The 20,848-nt window shown below is 44.9% G+C and overlaps 1 protein-coding gene across 7 annotated transcripts in view; it reads right to left on the bottom strand.

The window, feature by feature from the left end:
- Nucleotides 1-7,045: 7,045 nt before the first annotated feature.
- The window catches only part of dgkza (diacylglycerol kinase, zeta a), a 656,642-nt gene continuing 642,839 nt past the window's right edge, over nt 7,046-20,848 (bottom strand). For all 7 annotated transcript variants that reach the window (XM_068045966.1, XM_068045967.1, XM_068045963.1 and 4 more), the window contains one exon: nt 7,046-12,684. In XM_068045966.1, the coding sequence (XP_067902067.1) occupies nt 12,568-12,684 (117 nt within the window). In that variant the 3' untranslated portion in view covers nt 7,046-12,567. The remainder of the gene's footprint in view (nt 12,685-20,848) is intronic.

Below are 20,848 nucleotides of genomic sequence, written 5' to 3'. Positions count from 1 at the left end.
ACAATATAAAAAGCTTCTCATTACAGGCAGCACTTTTGACTATGCAGTATTCTCTCAGTCAACCTGGATTTTGTGCTCAAGTCTCTGGAGCGGCACTTAAACTCACAACCTTCTGACTAAGAGATGAGAAAGCTTCCAATTGAGCCACAATTGGCGTTTGGGTCTGAAGAGGCAGCATTTATATTAGCAGGAACTAGTGAAGGAAAACAATGAGCTGGAAAAAGAGGCTAAGTGGTTCTTATTGGTTCCATGCAATCAAGCAGCCTGGCCATCAGAAGAAAGTTTTTCAACTCAGAAACATCCCAAAGAATGAATTACTTTAAAAGGCAATAACTGTTGTTATGGAGGGCAAGATGGCAGCCACTTTGTGCACAGTAAGATGACACAAAAAGTAATAAGATGAATGACCAGTTAATCTATTTATCGTTGGTGTTTGTTGAGGGAGGAATGCTAGCTAAGATACCAGGAGAACACCCTGCACCTCTTCGGATAAAACCTTGGCATCTTTAACATCGACCAGAACCACCACCACAGGTTGACAGGGCTTCAGGTTAGAATCTCATCCAAAAGGTACAGTGGGTTGAGATCTGGTGCGCTGTATCATGGATAGTAGCATATGAGGTTCACTCCTGCGATTGCTCACAGCATGAATTTATGATTTCAGCCAGGACATTTTGGGATGGCACCGAACAGAGGCCAGACATTAAACCGCTGAAGCAAGGGAATGTCACTCTTGTGTGCCTCCTTATAGCTGGATGCAGAGAAGCATTGGTGGAAGCCTGGGGAATGGAGGCCTCATGGGCTCACCCACACAGTCATACAGCTTTGCCGCATATTGTGAGATTGGGTGATGGGGAGAAAGATAAAATAAATACCCCAATATACTATATAATATATGTATATACACACTATACTCGCAGAGACGTGCAAAACACTTGTGGTCAATTTAGTATCTTTATTTCAATAGTACTTCTTTAAATATAGGATTTCTAGATATTCTTTGACAAAAGACTTTAACAGAATCAAAAATTCCTAACTCTGGAAAAAGCTGCATAAAGCTGTCCATGTGTAAAACAGGCCTGGGAATATAAATAGAAATTTTGTCAAGAGTCTGGCCTTCTGACTTGCTTATAGTCATAGAATATGAAAGTCTAATCGGGAATTGTTTCTCCTGAATTGAAAAGGCAGGTTTACATCGGATGGGCTCAATATTATTCCAGGAATAAACACTCTATTTCCTTGAAATCTGCTTGTTATAATTTCAGCATCTATCATGGAAGAAAACAGCTTCCTAACTACCAATATAATAAAAGCAAAATACTGCGGATGCTGGAAATCTGAAACAAAAACAAGAAATGCTGGAATCACTCAGCAGGTCTGGCAGCATCTGTGGAAAGAGAAGCAGAGTTAACGTTTCGGGTCAGTGACCCTTCTTCGGAACTGGTTCCTAACTACCAATCTTGTTCCATGAAAAAGTCTTTGTTTAGGATTCAAGTTTTGTAGCAACATTATAACTGCTCCTTCCGCAGTGGCATGTTCATTGGAGTTAGACTGTGTAGAAACTCTGGAGGGATAAGACTGTTATCGTCTTCTTCATCTATTGAATCAATGCTGATGTATTCTTTTAATTCACCTGATAGCTTTTCTAAGACTCTTTCATTCAAATCTAGTGAATCATCATTTTTAGCACAAAGAATGGCTTTTTAATAATAAGTTGTATCAAATAATTGTCCTCGCATTTTGCCACACTTAACCAATTGCATCATCTCATCCACCCCTCCCATACCATCCCCTACCTCCCATGCCACTCCCATCCTATTCCTTCCATCCCTCCTATGTCATCTCCATCCTGCTCTTGCCATCTCCATTCCTCCCACCAATCTCACTCCAACCCTCACAGAAATAATCTGTCCAGCCAGGATAACTTCTGCTGTTTTTCCCTCCACCAACCCCATCCTCCATCCCACTGCCGCAGCTGTTGTCACCAACTGTTGGCAGCTGCATATGCGCCCAACCTGCCTCTGCGTGCGCCAGGTACCGCCTACCAAATAAACCCACCAACAGATGTGCCCCTTAAACTGACCAATCAAAACAGTCTGGAAAGACAAAAAACAAGTATTATTATTATAGATATATAGATACAACTGAGGGAACCAATAGCATTCTGGGTGACTAAGTGTATTCTTGTCCATAACATGATTATAAATATCAATGATAAATAAGTTATATTAAAAATCAAATACGCTTTTCAAAAAAAAATGCTGCCTAAATAAAACTACTGCTGTTAGTTTTCTTCACACTTTTGCTGAATAAATGATCTTTTTCTTGGAAAACATTTGGTTTTCAGTTTAAGTTGCTTACTTCCCCATAGCCAGTTGCGCTTGCCCAAGTTTCAAGACATGCCAGATGCCTGTACAGTGTCCCGTAGGAATTTCCCCTTGTTTTAGCAGAAGCCAGTGTTGTGATTGAACAAGTAATGCTGCTAAGATACTTTTCTGTTGCCATGAGATGTGGTATCACATTGGTCATGGAGGCACTTAGGAACATGAGAAATTTTAGGAACAAGGGCTATTAGATCCACAGAACCCTTTTAGTTGGATCTCAACTCTACCTACTCCATCTTCTTCCCATATCCCCCTAATCTCTTCCTGTTCCAGAAACACATCTAATGACCTTTGGAACCCAATTACACTAATAGCAGCAGCAACATTTCCTTACAACTTATTCAAAAAGTCTATTAGCCTGTTTGTGTCAAAAGGTTTTGCATGTCTTCCTAATTTTAAGCTTGTGTCTTGTGACATTTGAATTCTTCACTTTTTGCCTGGATCAATTTTGCCAATCTCCTTCATAATTTTGGGCGCTTCCTTCTGTTATCCTTTTTGTCCCCCCCTAAGTGTGTGGCTTCTGGGAGAAATGGGGGGATCTATCATGGATTCATGTAGCATTTTGTTTAATGAGAAATCTTTCATGTGGAAATTCATTAGAAAAAAATGATATTGTATGGAACTCAAATTATCTGTAATGTCTTAAAAAAGCCACAGCAGTTGTCGGGCTGGATCTTGCCTTTCTAAAGCCATGCCTGCTGCTTTTTAGTAAGTTAGTATAAAGGTATTCTCTTGGTTTTGCCCTTTGAATAATGTCCACTGTTTCACCTGTGGTTGTAGTTAGGCTGCATATAGTGACACCTTGGGCTGGATTTTAATTTCTGGGTTGGGACCCCAACGTCGGGACGATTTCCAGGCACCTAATGCCTAACATGATTTTCAAAGAGCAGGCCAATTAGTGACCAAATGGCGCGTTTGCTGTCCAATTAGAGGCAGTGAAGGCAGGGAGTAGGTGGAAGAAGAACGTGGTGGGTCCAATTTAAACAGGAACCGGCAGCTATTATTGTGGTTGCCAATTTATTTTGCAATGGAAGAAAGAGGAGATGAACAACACAGCAGCAGAACAGGCACACATGCAAGGGCAGCCCCATAATTCATTTAGATTCTCTTAGAGGTGGTGGCATCACTGCGGAGCGTTCTATTTCCAGTGAGTGGCAGGAGAAGGTCAGACAGCCAGCTAGCCAGACCAAGCAGGGCTGGCTAGAGGTGGCTCAGGAAGTGAGTAGCCGCAGCGTTGTCAGGTCGTCGGGGGTACAGTACTGGGAGCACTTCAATGACCTTCTGAGGACTGCCAAGATAAGTGCAATGCTGCACCAAGATGACAGGCCTCCAGTGTGTCCACTAAGACGAAGGATGAAATGAAACTGCGAACTTGGAGTTTTGAAGAAGGGTCACTGACCTGAAACGTTAACTCTGCTTCTCTCCGCAGATGCTGCCAGACTTGCTGAGTATTTCCAGCAATTTTTGTTTTTATTTATGACAGACCTCCCGGTCTGCTGTCAGAAGCAGACCCGCAAGCTGCAAAACCTGAGGGTGCACAGTCCTCCTGAACATTGAAAACTTATGTGTCCAGGAGTATCACGGAGCCACGGGCAAAGCTTACTTCAAGAGGGGACCACCTTAAGAGGCTGCAAGTGAAGACCTCCGCAGGAAGTGATGTCACGTCACACATGACCAGGGAGCTGTGGGTGTAGCCCAACAGAGTGAGATGTGCACCGATGTGCTCGTCCAATTCAGGATGCACTCAGGGGCTATTTTGACCTAGTACTGGTATTTTACTGATTTCAGAGCAGCCACCTGCTGTGTGCTGAGGCTGCAGGCAGGCCAAGGGACCTTATGAGCTGGACGTTCCATGCCCCGATGACAGGGCCATGGGAATGAAAGGCCTCAGCCCTAGCAGTGAAGAGACACTTGGAGGGGTTTCCCTTCCATCCCGCTGTCCCTACCAGCTTCAGGAGCCTTCAGTGCTGCCCTTCGGTTGGCCAGCGAGGGAGCATCTAAGTTGAAGTGCTCGCTTGGTCTCTGGCTTGCCTCAGCACCACTCACCTCTCACAGTATCATTGCCGAGGCTGCAGAGCTGCTGGCCCTCTGATTGAGCCTGCAGCATTGGGAGCTCGCGATGACCAACGTGGAGGCAACCAATTAAGAGGCCGCCTTCAGGAAGATTGCTCCTCCGGTCTCACTGTCAGCAAGTGCAGGCTCAGGACCCCCACTTGATTCCAACATCGGGGTCCCGAAGCCTGTGCTAAAATCTATGTGTCTCACTTACACTCAAATTAAAGTAAAAATGTGCCACAACTTCAGCAGAAATCCCACTTAAGCACGTAAATATAAGATAGTCACCAATAAATCCAAAAGGGAATTCGGGAGAAATTTCTTTGCCCAAAGAGTGGCAAGATTGTGGAAGGCAGTACCGCAAGCAGTAATTGAGGGAAATAGCATTGATACATTTAAGGAGAAGCTTGATAAGCACATGAGGGATGAAGGAATAGAAGGTTATACTGATTTATGGAGATGGGTGGGAGAAGGTTCGTGTGGAGCATAAACTCTTAAGATAGACCAACTAGCTCGAATAGGTTGTTTCTGTGATGTAGACTTTGTTTAACTCAATGTAAATAAATCTTTCACTGAAGTTACGCCACTCAATTGGGAGAATCTTCTGAGGAAACTCTCCCTTCCCCCATATGATCCATTTTAATGTATCACACTGCAGATGTTGAAAGTTGGTTGCAATTGACCTACAAGTGATCATGAATCACTCCCACTAACTTTCCATGTAGACAGAGCCCTAGGGGTCAGTCAGCTTGTTATGGTGGTGGGGGAGGTAAGGAAAGGGATGAGAAAGAACCTTAAAAGGGACTCTCAATCTCGACAGAAAAGTTTCGACAAAGAAAGTGAGTCTGGGGAATTAATAATGGATAATAAGGAGATGGAAGATGAATTGAACAGATATTTTGCATCGGTCTTCACTATTGAGGATATAAGTAACATCCCAGTCTTAGTTATAAGTCAGGAAATGAAAGGGAGGGAGGAACTCAAGAAAATTACAATCACCAGGGAAGTGGTACTGAACAAATAATTGGAGCTGTGGGCTGACAAGTCCCTGGGTCCTGCTGGACTTCATCATAGGGTGCTAAAATAAATGGCTAGTGAGATAGTTGATGCGTTAGTTTTAATTTTCCAAATTTCCCTAGATTTGGGGAAGGTTCCATGAGATTGGAAAATTGTGAATGTAACTCTTTTATTCAAAAAGGGAGGGAGACAGAAAGCAGGAAATTACAGGCAGTTAGCTTAACATCTGTCTGAGGGAAAATGTTAGAAGCTGTTATTAAAGATGTTATCGCAGGGCATTTCGAAAAATTCAAGGTAATCAGGCAGAGTCAACATGGTTTTGTGAAAGGGAAATCATGTTTCTCCAATTTATTGGAGTTCTTTGAGGGAGTTACATGTGCTGTGGATAAAGGGGAACCGGTGAATGTATTGTACTTAGATTTCCAGAAGGCATTTGATAAGGTGCCATATCAAAGGTTATTGCAGAAAATAAAAGCTCATGGTGTAGGGGGGTAACATATTGGCATGGATAGAAGATTGATTAGTTAACAGGAAACAGAGAGTAGGCATAAATGGGCCATTTTCTGGTTGGCAAGATGGAATGAGTGGTATGCCACAGGGATCTGCGCTGGGCCTCAACTTTTTACAATTTATATAAATGACTTAGATGAAGGGACCCAAGATATGATTGCTAAATTTGCTGATGACACAAAGATAGCTAGGAAAGTAACTTGTGAAGACGACATAAGGGGGCTAAAAGGGATATAGATAGGTTAAGTGAGTGGGCAAAGACCTGGCAAATGGAGTATAACGTGGGAAAGTGTGAAATTGTCACTTTGGCAGGAAGAATAAAAAAGCATATTACCTAAATGGTGAGAGATTGCAGAGCTCTGAGATGCAGAGGGATCTGGGTGTCCTGGTGTATGAATCACAAAAGGTTAGTGTGCAGGTACAGCACATAATTAGGAAAGCTAATAGAATGTTATCGTTTATCGCTTCAGCTACATAGGGCATTGGTGAGACCACATCTTATTTAAGGAAGGATGTAAATGCGGTGGAGGCAGTACAGAGAAGGTTTATTAGAGTAATACCTGGAATGGGTGGGCTGTCTTACGAGGAAAGATTGGACAGACTAGGCTTGTATCCGCTGGAATTTAGGAGCGTAAGAGGCCACTTGATTGAAACATATAAGATCCTGAGGGGTCATGACAGGGTGAATGTGGAAAAGATGTTTCCCCTTGTGGGAGAATCTCGAACTAGGGGTTACTGTTTAAAAATAAGGGGTCGCCCATTTAGGACAGAGATGAGGAGAAATTTTTTTCTCTCAGAGTGTAGAGTGTCTTTGGAATTCTTCCTCAAAAGGCAGTAGAAGCAGAGTCTTTGAATATTTTTAAGGCAGAGGTAGACAGATTCTTGATAAACAAGGGGGTGGAATGTTATTGGGGGTAGGTGGAAATGTGGAGTAATCAGTTCAGCCATGAACTTATTGAACAGCAGAGCAGGCTCGAAGGGCTGAGTGGCCTACTCCTGCTCCCAATTCGTATGTCAGCATGAACTGACTGAAAAGTTATCAGTCAGTAATTGATTGATTGGCTAAATTTTTTATGCTTCTTTTTATTGGTCCAGTCTCTGATGCAAATACAATCAAATCCATTTATATGCAACCCAGTAAAAGAACATTTATACCAAGTCTCAGCATGTTGCTCACTAAGTCAGCAATGGTACAGCCATTCCTCAGCTACCTTTTGTCATATCTTAAATAATGGCTTCTTTTCAAAAGGACCCAGTTCTGACATAAACCACTCGATCTACTATAAAGAGACATCTCTGCTGTCCCTTGGTCATTTCTCTTGTTTCCATCGTTTATAGCGATCTGGGGGGAGGGGGGTGGTGAGGGCAGGCGATAGCTGATGACTATAATTCTATGGGCATTGGAAGCTTCTGAAAAATCACCCGTGACCATTATTCATGTGTCAGTGAGCTATGTGACACAGCAGGCTCACCCCAAACCCCAATATGCACACATACCAGTCGGGTTCATTGGTTAGGGGAGGAGGGTTGGGAAGCCTGGCTGATTTTTCCCCTCCCTAGTACAGGGGCATGGAGACCAATTGTAGCTTAACTCAACATTGGCCAGGAGTTAAGACCATGATCATTTGGTCTGCAAGCCTCAGTACCATGGGGAGAGTAAGATTGGCATTATACTTCAGGATATCAGAGTTTATTGAGGGAGGAAGTTGCATTCTCTACCAAGGTGTGGGGTAAAATTATTATGGTCAATGTTTTGCAGATCTCTGCCAGCAATGTGTAACAAAAATCTAGCAGGTCTAAGCACTCGTGTCAGTAAATATTACTACAATCTGAACTCGCCTCTCCTTTGGACCAGGTTGGGTTTTTTGTTGTTGCAAACTTTGCATTCATCAAAGTGACAGACGGTAGTGCTGAGTCATCGAGTTTTTCAGCACAGAAACAGGCCCTTCCGCCCATTGTGTCCGTGCCGGCCATCAAACACCTAATTATTCTAATCCCATTTTCCAGCACTTGGCCCGTAGCCTTGTACACTATGGCTTTTCAAAAGCATCCAATGTCAGTATTCCACAAGTCAGTTATAGCAGCACTTGATGCAGAGTAAAGCCCCCTGCAACTTTCCCCAAAAATGTGCTTCAGCTCCAATGCAGAATGGTTATCCCCTCTTATGCTAGGGTTAGATTCCACCCTCCCACCACCCAGTTCCCATAACAACCATGCCAAAGGCCTTTTTTGAATAAGATTTCTAATTAGTGCTGAATGAGGAACAGTTTTGTGCTGTAGGCCTGCACTGGAACTGGATTAAAATTGCCCCACTTACTTCACTCAGGAATACAGTGGAAGAGATTTGTGTCTCATTAACATGGGCTGAATTTAATCCTACAGGTAAAAGAAAATCAGTGCCTAGTACACGGCTCCCTCTAATTCCCCAGCCCTTATACTGAAGCCCCATTTGCCAGCTGTTCAAAACTGTCTGTTATTTGCCGATCACCACCATCCCCCTTTGCTTGTGCCAGTATATATCTGATTAGGTAGGAAACTTTACACAAGATCAATAGACTGAAAATTGTGAAAAATCTGTTAAATGCATGTCACAGATGGGATTGAATTGGGGGCAGGGAGAGAATAAATGGCTTTAGATAATGGGGAAAAAGTCAGCAAATCTGAGTCTGAAAATCAAAGACAACATTTAAAAGGGGCCCAAACACATTAGAAAAACAAAAAAACAAATTGCATGGACCAAACTGGAACATCTTATAAAGCAGTGTCAAATCCAGCTCCATTTCAAACACATTGCCTGGATCCCTTTCTTCACGTGCATCAGCCTAGGACTCGTGCTGTGCAATATCATGGTATGACTTGCTTGTGTCTAATTTCTTTTTCAGCTGCTCTTCTTTTGAATTGGGTTATTGATCCATTGGGATAGGATACAGAGGAATTTAATACAAATGGCTCATGCGACAATATTGTGCAATGTAATTAGGTTATAGTTATCAAAATGGGAGCGATGCTCCAGTACCGTTGCAGTGAACTCCTTTTGTAAAACTTCTTCCCCCGCCCACAATTCCACTCCTAGCCCCATTTTGTCTGGAGGGACAATGCAAAACATGGAGGTTTGCTCTTAAATGCGTTCTCTTGTGAGGTGATCCCGTCACTTATAATATCTGCCCTGGTCCTGAAAACATGCTATGCTGTACGGCCCGCTGACTGGAAGGCTTCAAAGTGAGCCAGTGAGGAACAACCTGGGTCTTGGTTCACAGTTTCAAGTAGGAAAAATGTGGGTGCATCCAACTTATTTGACAGGAGGCAAATCAAGGCATTTGCTTCGGAAACATACACACACACAAAATGCAAATATAAAAACAACTGCCAATGGTTGAAGATACATCAATCTACAAAAAGGGCCCATATTTAAGTAATTATACACACAAAAATGTCACAGACAGCAAACTGTCGGGCACATCAAGAGAATCTCACTGGAATATTACAATAACTGTACTATCCTGGAAAATTTACAACCAGACAGAATTGTTTTATTCAAAGAACATATTTACACAGCCGATGGCAGAAAATGGAGCAGCCTGTCTCCACTCCACTTGTGTGGAGGTTCACTTTCTTCCTGTTGTCCGCAGTCGTGGATGACAGCTTCGTGGACGGTGTGGCAGAGTTCAATTCCTCCCTTCCTCCTGGCTGTATGTTAGTTTTCCAGGCAAGGTTAGAGAGTCTGTAAACCTTTTAGTTTGTTATTAAATGCTTCCTAACTCTGAGCAACAACACTGGGGGTGATTTTATCTTTTGGCAATAGTGTAAAGCCGGCAACATTGGTTCGGCTGCCATTTGTATCACCCACACAATTTTCCTATCCATTGGAGTAAAAGTTAAAATTATTCCCCACTTAGTCAGCGCCCCTCTTCCTTAATAATTCAATGTCCTTTATCTTGCAACAATATTATCTTGGTGTTCAGTTGATGTCAAGTCATAGAATATATATTAATCTAAACCAATCCCCAGAATCTTCAGTGCCAAATATCCAATTAACTGATTGGATATTTTGAAAGGGAAGTCCTGCATTGTTGGTTTAAGGCCTTTCTTATACATAAGTGTGACTGTACAGTACCAGGATATTAGGTTGAGCACCCTTACATATACTTGAGACTTTTAAATAGCCTTTTCTCTTCCTGCTCCACCACACTGAAATGCACACTGCTGAGTTAAGGAAGTCTTTTTGAAATTGAGACTGACAGGCTTCATGGCTGGGGCCTGCATGATCTAAAAGTAACTACTACGACTGATGGCATGGTGAGTATTTATTACCCTCAGAGTTAGCATTCTCAACATCAACAACCATCTGCATTCATACAGTGCCTTTAACATAAGAGAACGTCCCAAGAATATTCACAGAGGTGTGAGAAACAAAGTTGACACCAAGTTAAAGAAGCAGAGGAAAGGAGGGTTGACCAAAAGCTTCTCAGAGATGGTTCTTAAGAGGAGTCATAAAAGGAGGACAGGGGAGAGGCTAAAAGTCCTCCATTATATCTGAGTTCCCTTTCAGAAAGTTTAACAAGTCCATGTTATGATCATTTACAATTTTGGTGTCACTTTTCAGTGGAAACACAGGAAAGGCAGATGAAAATTACAAAATAGAAAATTGTATTTTTTCTATATGGAAAGCTAATCAACAAAAGGATTTTAATATTATAAGTGATTATCATCTAACAACTTAGCCCAGTGCAGTGATTGCTTTCCGATTGGCCAGAGTCTATAGGCGCTGCTCAAATTACACTTTAAAAGTGCAGCTTCTTAAAAAAATAAATGTTCCCATCAGGATTTTAAAAGGTCACCAAAAATTGCTTTGCCACAGATTCCCATATTGCCTCATTTGAAAGAGTATATATCGAAATGTATAGCAGAATGAAACAGCACAGAAAATAACTATGATGTACACAGGTTGGTGCATTAACATGGGAATCTGCAATAAAATATTCCACTTGTTCGGTCAAATTGTTTGTACTCTGCCTGTGACACCAAAGTAAGGTTACATGCGTTAATATGGCTGCCAGGGAAAGGGCAGTGGTTACAGTTTTCTAAAGGGTCAGGAATTGAAAGCCTGGTTGATTTGTTATCCCCGCTCTTGCCTGGGGCTCTGAGGCCAACTGTGGCACCTCAGCTGACCCAGCTGATTAGGTAACAGCACAGACCGACAATGGAACCTGGGACTTGCCTGGTCTGTGGGACTTTGTACCACACAGCCTAATGCATTTCTATCAACTGAGCCAGCAGGGAAGCTGAGACAAATCTCAACAAATCCTCCTTTGGGCATATTCACGGTAAAGGCCTCAGTGCCAACCTGTGAAATGCTCTTAAATCATGGGTTCGAATTTTTGCTCATTAACTCTGAATGGGATTTTTAAAAACTGGCCCTCTATTAAAAACCTTTTGTACTCAATTAGACAGCGTTCTCACTAAAATGCACGGGTGGTCCAGTGTGGTGGTTGCAGGTGTCTAAATAACTGCCTGAAAATTTTGATGTACAGCTTTATAGATCTGCAGTCTTCTTTCTAAATGCCCAGGTAAAAGTAAACAGTAACACCAATGTTTCATTTTTTAAAAATGGTAATAAGGGTACTTAGTAAACCTCTGCAACAGGAGGATGGATTTACCTGCCTCCATCTCTCAACAGTAGATTAACCTGCTGGTGAAATGTTAGGCCCTGGATGTCAGGAAAACTTGTCACTTACCTGCACCTGCCATACATCTCTCCGTTTTACTTTCTCAAACCTCCTTTGAATTATGGACCCCCAAAACCCCATGGTGATTATGAATGGATGTTGAGTGCAAACCCCTGCCCCCCACAAACATACCGTAAACATTATAAAAACTTGAACAGACTTCCCTTCAAACTCCAGTGAGTTTGTAGCAGACATCGTTTGAATTAACATTAAACATAGTCACGATTAAAAGTTCCAATGTGCACAAAAATGTATACTTTTCCACGCAGTTTTCTTTTAAAAAGGCAGCCGTAAAATAGAGTAATTAGATCCATATTAACATTTTCAGCCTGCACTATAGTACACACGCCCTTTACAAAGTAGCAAGCGTTCATTTTGGATCCTTTTACATTACCTCTCGAGTTGCTACAATCTCAGCAACAGCAATGAGCATGTCCCAGGTATGGAAATATATATATGAGCTATGTGGTGTCACCATGTAACGTGCAATTTAAACAGCATAAAGTGAACACTAGTGCCGATGTATCACCACAAGTAGCCAACTTCATTAAAAAGCCATTAACCTTATTTATCTATCCATTGCATTGGTGTGGCTCAACTTGGCGGGTCATTACCATCGTTATCATCGAACCGTTGCTTGGTAGCAGTAACTGCCATGTTGCCATTTTTGGTTTTGGCATCTGGTTGCTCCAGCTTGTGGCTTTAGTTAGGGCGGGGGAATAAAAAAAACATACACACAGGCTGGCTGATGGTTGAGTCACCAACAATCCATGTCATCACAAATGGCAGCGGGCATGCGCACTCTTTGGGTGGGTGGGGGGGGGGGGGGGGGTGAAGTTGGATGGGGTAGGCTTGCCGTCAGCTCCTCACAGGTGTTACACAGCTGTCTCCTGATCCTCGCGCTGAATCATCTGGTAATGCTGCCGGTTCTCCAGGTATGCCGCCAGCTCCAGGTCCATAGCCTTCTCCGCTTTGTTTTTCGGCGTGTCCCCCTGAGGAACGGTGCGAGAAAAAGAAAAAGGCAAGTCAGGAACTGGGCACACATCTGTGGCACAATATTCCACCTTCCCTTTTAATAGGCACCTGCTAAAAGCAGGCTAACTAAACAAGAGGAACAGGTGATATTGTTTGAGAGAGGTCTGAAAGAAGCCACAACTTTCTGCCTATATATGTGGGAGAATCTAGAACTAGGGGTCACTATTTAAAAATAAGGGGTCGCCCATTTAAGAAAGAGATGAGGAGAAATTATTTTCTCTGAGGGTCGTGAGTCTTTGGAACTCTCTTCTTCAAAGGGCTGTGGAAGCAGTGGCTTTAAATATGTTTAAGGCAGAGATGGATAGATTCTTGATAAGCAAAAGTGTGAATGGTTATCGGGGGTAGGCGAGAATGTGGAGTCGAGGTTACACTCAGACTAGCCATGGAACAGGCTCAAGGGGCCGAGTGGCCTACTCCTGCTCCTAATTCGTATGTTCGTATATTACTCAGTCCTTGATGGCTCCCACAACATTTCGCCAGTATCAGGACAATTCACGGCTGTTACAAAGTAGACTCGTTTGGTGTCAACTGTGGCTCAGTTGGTAGCACTCTCAGTGAGTCAGAAGATCGTGGGTTCAAGTCCCACTCCAGGGACACTTCACTGCAGTACTGAAGGAGTGCTGTCTTTCAGATGAAACATTAAACCTCGACTGTCCTCCCAGATGGATGTAAAAGATCCCATGGCATCATTTCAAAGAGCAGCACAGAGTTCTCCATGGTGTCCGGGCCAATACTTATCCCTCAATCAACATTACAACAACAGATTATCATTAGCACGTTGCTGATTGTGGGAGCTTGCTGCGCCCATTTGAGTGCCATGTTTCTTACATTACAACCATGATTACATATCAGAAGTGTTTCATTATCTGCAAGAGATTTTAGATGTCCTGAGTTCATGAAAGGCACTATACAAATGCAAGTCCTTCTTTTTTCTTCTGCTATGACTGTGACATTACAAATCAATGATAACCTCCACTACCTACACTTGCCCTTGGCACAGAGAACTATTTCCACTTACTGGCTGTCAGGGTTGCCAACCCCCTCCACCTTGCTCTCAAGAGTAACCCTGGCACACAAAAAAAAGCAAGTTGATTCTCGACAAAGGAATGAGACTCTTTTACATCTGGTGTTCTGTAGTTCAGATTGTGGCAGACGGGATGTTTTTGTTTGTGTTGCTAAAACTGCTCCAAAAATGGAATCCGAAATATAGAGAAATTGTGTTTTAGATTCATAAAGGACAGCATTTTGTATTTCTATAGTGCCTTTAAGGTAAAGAATATTGCAAGTTATATCATAAACAAATATAAGAAAAACAGATGAGGAGCCAGAGAGGGAGGGATTAGGAAGTGATCAAAAACTTGGTCCAAGAAATGGGTTTTGAGAAGGTTTTGTAAAGAATGCAGAAACTGATGGGGAGCAGATTAGGGAGGCAGATCCAGGCAGTAAGATCCAGGGTGTTTGAAGGATCAGCCTCTACTGATGGGTTGGAGGGAGTAGTGGTGTTACGCGTAGGTGAGAAAGAGGTCTAGGGTTCCCTTTCAGTCTTCACCTGGTTTTACTGTAACAGGGTTTTATTTTTAAATACACTGTTTTTAGCTCCCCCTTGGTGAATCCTTGTTCACCTCTTTCCAATTATAAGGTAAAGAAACCAGCACAAACAAAGAAGTTGAAATTTATTAAACTTAAACTCTAATTTGGTTGACGCCTACGGATACACAACGCGCCCCATGCTAGCATGCATACGCGATACACACATGCAAATAGAGACAGAAAAGAGCAGAAGAAAAATAAAGTGGAAAAGTTTGAGGCAATATCTGAAGAGTTTTTGTTACGGTTCTTCAAGCTCACCGTAGAATCCTTGATTGTAGGTAGATCTTGCTTTTCGTTGGGGCCCAGTATTCTTCTTAAACCTTGTTCGCTGTCGGAAACTTTTCTCTCTTGGGGTTCATGTGTCTTCAGTGGATTTAGAGGCTTGTGAGAAAGAGATGGGAGCAGACAGGAGAGATCTTCTCAGTCCAGGAGCAAACAGACACTCTGAGTTCAATCTCTCTGTGGCCAGTTCAAAAGAAAACCCTGGAACAGCCAGGTAGTCATGTGACCAGCTGGTCTCACCAGTCCTGGCCCTTGTGGATTGTATCCTCCTTAGCAGGCCCTGGAATGTGCTTCCTCACCTTCGATGTCTGTTAGCGTGTAAATGTTTTTTTTCCAGCCACAGCTGATCTGTTTAACAGGTCATTTCCTCGCTCCGACAACAGTTGAAAATCAATGTTCATGACAAAACTGATGTGCCTCATTCTTAGCAGGTGGGAGCCTAGCTTGACAAATGGAAATACAAAAGGCCAGAGTCAGAGGAATGGAGAGTTTGGGAGGTATAAGGGGTTGAAGAAGCTTGCAGAGAATCCTTCTTCTTTGGCCTCCTTATCTCGAGAGACAATGGGTAAGCGCCTGAAGGTGGTCAGTGGTTTGTGGAGCAGCGCCTGGAGTGGCTATAAAGGCCAATTCTAGAGTGACAGGCTCTTCCACAGGTGCTGCAGAAAAATTTGTTTGTCGGGGCTGTTACATAGTTGGCTCTTCCCTTGCGCCTCTGTCTTTTATCCAGAATAGGGTGGGGCAAATTCATGAAGGAATTTGAAGATGAAGAAGTGAAATTTTAGATTGCAGGCCTGGGAGTCAATGTTGTTGAGTGAGGATCATGTTGATGGGTGAGTGAGACTTAATGCTGGGACAGGACGCATAGGGCAGCGTTTTAGACAAATTGGAGTTCGTAGAAAAAGGGGGGCCAACAAGGGGAACTTCGAATACGTGGCTCTCCTCATTGGCTGTAATAGTAATACAGAACAGAAAGCCAGCGACACCAGTGGTATAGATGCAAATGACACACTATGCCTCAGTCACAGAGCAATCCCATTACCGAAATATCACGGGGTGTGAAATTGGTCATTGGCTGGTAGCTTAGAATGGTCAATAGTGAATCGGCAGTCTATTGCATACTCAGTCTGATTTTTTTCCATTGAAGAAAATTGGGTGGGATGTAAAAGGAGTTGCAGATTCGCTATCACCCATCGTGCATAACCGAAGAAAACCAACTATCAGCACCTCATGTAAATCAGCATGAGAATGTTGGAAAATACTTACAACACAGGAGAGAATATTGATCAAGGAACCTCAGTTTTTAAATGAATGACTAACCCCTTAGTTGCATTTATAGATCGCCATTAACATAGTAAAATAACCTTTTCCATTGTCGTTTTCTTTCAGACTGGCTTTTTAAAACATCGCGCTGTCAGTTTCACAGCTGACAGCAGCAACAGCGCTTTCCCAATTTCAGACAGATTCGGGGTTTCTGGCGGTTCCAATTTTTTTTTTCAAAGCCTGCCAGAAAACCTTGAATCTGTCCGAAGTTCAGAAACTGCTGTTCCTGATGTCAGCACCTGTCAACTGTGAAACTGACCAACCACAAAGCTGCTATGCTGAGAACTCCTGCTCCCTGCAACTGTCAGAGAGCGGGGGGGGGAGGGCAACAAAGAAAGAGAGAGGCACAGAGGGGGATGTGGCAGGGCGAGAGGGAGGCGTGGCAGTGCGAGGGGGAGGAACGACAGGGAGAGGGGACGACAGAGAGGGGGGCAGAGACGACAGAGAGGGGGGGGGACGAGAGAGAGGGGGGGGGGACGAGAGAGAGAGGGGGGGGACGAGAGAGAGAGAGGGGGGGACGAGAGAGAGAGGGGGGGGGACGAGAGAGAGAGGGGGGGGGACGAGAGAGAGAGGGGGGGGGACGAGAGAGAGAGGGGGGGGCAGAGAGAGAGGGGGGGGGCAGAGAGAGAGGGGGGGGGCAGAGAGAGAGGGGGGGGCAGAGAGAGAGGGGGGGGCAGAGAGAGAGGGGGGGGCAGAGAGAGAGGGGGGGGCAGAGAGAGAGGGGGGGGCAGAGAGAGAGGGGAGGGGCAGAGAGAGAGGGGGGGCAGAGAGAGAGGGGGGCAGAGAGAGAGGGGGGCAGAGAGAGAGGGGGGGCAGAGAGAGAGGGGGGGCAGAGAGAGAGGGGGGGCAGAGAGAGGGGGGGCAGAGAGAGAGGGGGGGCAGAGAGAGAGGGGGGGCAGAGAGAGAGGGGGGGCAGAGAGAGAGGGGGGGCAGAGAGAGAGGGGGGGCAGAGAGAGAGGGGGGGCAGAGAGAGAGGGGGAGGGCAGAGAGAGAGGGGGAGGGCAGAGAGAGAGAGGGAGGGCAGAGAGAGAGAGGGAGGGCAGAGAGAGAGAGCGGGGCAGAGAGAGAGAGCGGGGCAGAGAGAGAGAGCGGGGCAGAGAGAGAGAGAGCGGGGCAGAGAGAGAGAGCGGGGCAGAGAGAGAGAGCGGGGCAGAGAGAGAGAGCGGGGCAGAGAGAGAGAGGGGGGGCAGAGAGAGAGAGGGGGGGCAGAGAGAGAGAGGGGGGGCAGAGAGAGAGAGGGGGGGCAGAGAGAGAGAGGGGGGGCAGAGAGAGAGAGGGGGGGGCAGAGAGAGAGAGGGGAGGGCAGAGAGAGAGAGGGGGGGCAGAGAGAGAGGGGGGGCAGAGAGAGAGGGGGGGCAGAGAGAGAGGGGGGGCAGAGAGAGAGGGGGGGGCAGAGAGAGAGGGGGGGGCAGAGAGAGAGGGGGGGGCAGAGAGAGAGGGGGGGGCAGAGAGAGAGGGGGGGCAGAGAGAGAGGGGGGGCAGAGAGAGAGGGGGGGCAGAGAGAGAGGGGGGGCAGAGAGAGAGGGGGGGCAGAGAGAGAGGGGGGGCAGAGAGAGAGGGGGGGCAGAGAGAGAGGGGGGGCAGAGAGAGAGAGGGGGGCAGAGAGAGAGAGGGGGGCAGAGAGAGAGAGGGGGGGCAGAGAGAGAGAGGGGGGGCAGAGAGAGAGAGGGGGGGCAGAGAGAGAGGGTGGGGACAGAGAGAGAGGGTGGGGACAGAGAGAGAAAAGACGGGGGATGGAAAGAGAAAAGGCAGGGGACAGAAAGAGAAAAGGCAGGGGACAGAGAGAGAGAGGGGGGACAGAGAGAGAAAAGACGGGGGACGGAAAGAGAAAAGGCAGGGGACAGAAAGAGAAAAGGCAGGGGACAGAGAGAGAGAGGGGGGACAGAGAGAGAAAAGACGGGGGACGGAAAGAGAAAAGGCAGGGGACAGAAAGAGAAAAGGCAGGGGACAGAGAGAGAAAAGGCAGGGGACAGAGAGAGAAAAGTTAGGGACAGGGAGAGAAAAGATGGGGAACGGAGAGAGAAAAGACGGGGAACGGAGAGAGAAAAGACGGGGAACGGAGAGAGAAAAGACGGGAGACGGAGAGAGAAAAGACGGGGACGGAGAGAGAAAAGACGGGGGACGGAGAGAGAAAAGATGGGGGACGGTGAGAGAAAATATGGGGGACGGAGAGAGAAAATACTGGGGTTGGATAAAGAAAATATGGGGGTTGGAGAGAGAAAATACGGGGGACAGAGAGAGAAAATACGGGGGACAGAGAGAGAAAATACGGGGGACAGAGAGAGAAAATACGGGGGACAGAGAGAGAAAATACGGGGGACAGAGAGATGGGGGGCACAAAGAGCGAGGATGATAGAGAGGGGGAAACAACACAGAGTGGGGTCACAGGGAGAGAGAGAGTGACAGACAGGGATCATGATCACTCCTGATTGATGGACATCTATTCGGAATATTCCGCATCGCTACAAGTGTGCGGGCAAACTTCGACTACCTGTGCAAGCGAAGTAAATGCCAGGTATCTCAGCAGATCAGTGTCCAACATAGTGATGAGAAAGTAAGTCAATGAATTAATCTTCTCATTTAAAGCTTCGTCACAAAAATGCACATTTGTTGTTCTTTTGATTAATACTAAGATACATTTTTAATGCCTTTATCTTTCCGAAATTGTCTCACCGGCCCCCTAAGTAAGATAAAAATTGTAATGTGGCCTACCCCATTCAAAAAGGTTGGTCGCCCCTGAATTAAAGCGTCCCAAACCAAAGAAAGACATAAAGTCAAGGAGTCATATACGGCACAGAAGGGGGCCATTCAGCCCATCGAGTCATGTCAACTCTCTGTAGAGCAGTCCAATCCGTCCCCTTCCCTGGCTCTATCCCTGTAGCCCTGCAAGTTTATTCCCCTCGAGTGACCTTTTGAAATCATTGATCATCTCCGCTTCTATCGCCCTCGTAGGCAGAGTTCCAGGTCATTACCACTCCTGTGTAACAAAATTCTTCCTCACATCCCTCCTGCATCTCTTGCCCAAAACCTTAAATCAGAGTGTCCCCTAGTCTTTGTACCATGGGAATAGCTTTTCTTTCCCTATCCAAACCTGTCAGAATTTTATACACCTCTATCAAATCTCCCCTCAATCTCCTTTGCTCCAAGGAGAACAACCCCAGCTTCTCCAACCTAACCTTGTGGCTAAAATCCCTCATCCCTGGAACCATTCTGGTAAATCTTCTCTGCACCCTCGAGGACCATCACATCCTTCCTAAAGTCTGGTGACCAGAACTGGATGCAGTACTCTAGTTGTGGCTTAACCAGAGCTTTATAAACATTCAGTATAAACTCCCTGCTTTTGCACTCAATACCTCTTTTTATGAATCCCAAGATACCATATGCTTTGTTAACTATCTCAATTTGTCCTGTCACCTTCAAAGATCTATGCACATGAACCCCAGGTCCCTCTGTCTTTGTACACTCTTTGGAACTGTACCATTTGGTCTATATTAGCACTCCCTATCCCTATCCCTTTTGCCAAAATGCATCACCTCACATTTCCTTGTATTAAATTCCATTTGCCACTTGACTGCCCATTCTGTTAGCAGTTGATTGGTATCATCCTCACTGTTTGTCACACCTCCAAGTTCAGTATCATTGGCAAATTTTGAAATTTTACTCTGTATTCCAAAATCTGATCATTATGCATGTCAAAAAAAGCAGTAATCCCAGCACTGAACCTTGGGGAACACCACAGTCTGAAAAACATCCATTTACCATGACTCGCTGTTTTCTGTCCTTAAGCCAATTTTTTATCCAATTGACACTGACCCTCCTATTCCATGAGCCTCAATTTTAAAAGCCTTTTATGTGGTACTTTATTAAAGGCGTTCTTAAAATCCATTTAGACAGTATCCATTGCTTTCCCTTTGTCAAACTTCTCTGTTACTTCATCAAAAAAATCAATTAAATTAGTCAAGCATGATCTGCCTTTTACAATTCCATGCTGGCTCTCCTTACTTAATTCAAACCTCTCCATGTGCCAGTTGTTTTTTCCCCCTGATCATTGTTTCTAAAACTTTACCCACCACAGATGTTAAACAGCCTGTAGTTACGAAGAATGTCCTTACACCCTTTCTTGAATAAGGGTATCACATTTGCCACTGTCCAATCCTCTGGCATCTCCCCAGTATCTAGGGGAGATTGGAAGATAATGGCAAACCCTTTTGCTACCTTCACTCCCACTTCCTTTAGTAATCTGGGATGATACTTACCCACTCTAAGCATAGCCAGCCTTTCCAGTACATCCTCCCCATCAATTTTCACCTCATCCATTACCTCTACCATTTCCGCTTTGACTGATAATTTGTTAGCATCCTCTTCCTTGGTAAACACCGATACAAAATACTCATTAAGTATTCTAGCCTCGCCCTGCACCTCTAAACATACATCACCCTCTTTGTCCCTAATAGGCCACACCCCACATCTTACTACCCACTTACAATTTACATGCTAGTAGAAGATTTTTGGGTTTCCTTTTATGTTAACTGCCATTCTGCTCTCATATTCTCTTTTTGCCAGTCATATTTCCCTCTTCACTTCCCCTCTTAATCTGGTGTGCAGCAAGGTTAGACTCAAACCAAAGAAGCTGCATCACTCCAAGCAGAAGGGCGGCCCACACATCAACACCAGCAGAATCTCTCATCCACAGCTGTTACATAGGTTTCTAAATTCACTTGAAAAAGCCCTTCAGAACACTCCTACAGGGGATGCAGAGACCAAGTGGGCCCACATCAGAGATGCCATCTATGGCAAACGTGTGAAGTGGAATGTAGAACTGGTTTCAATCTCACTTTGAAGAGCTGGAACCTGTCATAGCCGCGAAGCGCACTGCACTGCTGGACTACAAAAAGCCCCCAGCGAGTTAACATCCGTAGCACTTAAAGC

Source organism: Heterodontus francisci, chromosome 14, assembly GCF_036365525.1.
Source record: "Heterodontus francisci isolate sHetFra1 chromosome 14, sHetFra1.hap1, whole genome shotgun sequence".
In the NCBI taxonomy this organism is placed as follows: domain Eukaryota; kingdom Metazoa; phylum Chordata; class Chondrichthyes; order Heterodontiformes; family Heterodontidae; genus Heterodontus; species Heterodontus francisci.
Note: the sequence above shows the minus strand (reverse complement) of the source record. Positions and strands in the feature narration are given on the sequence as shown.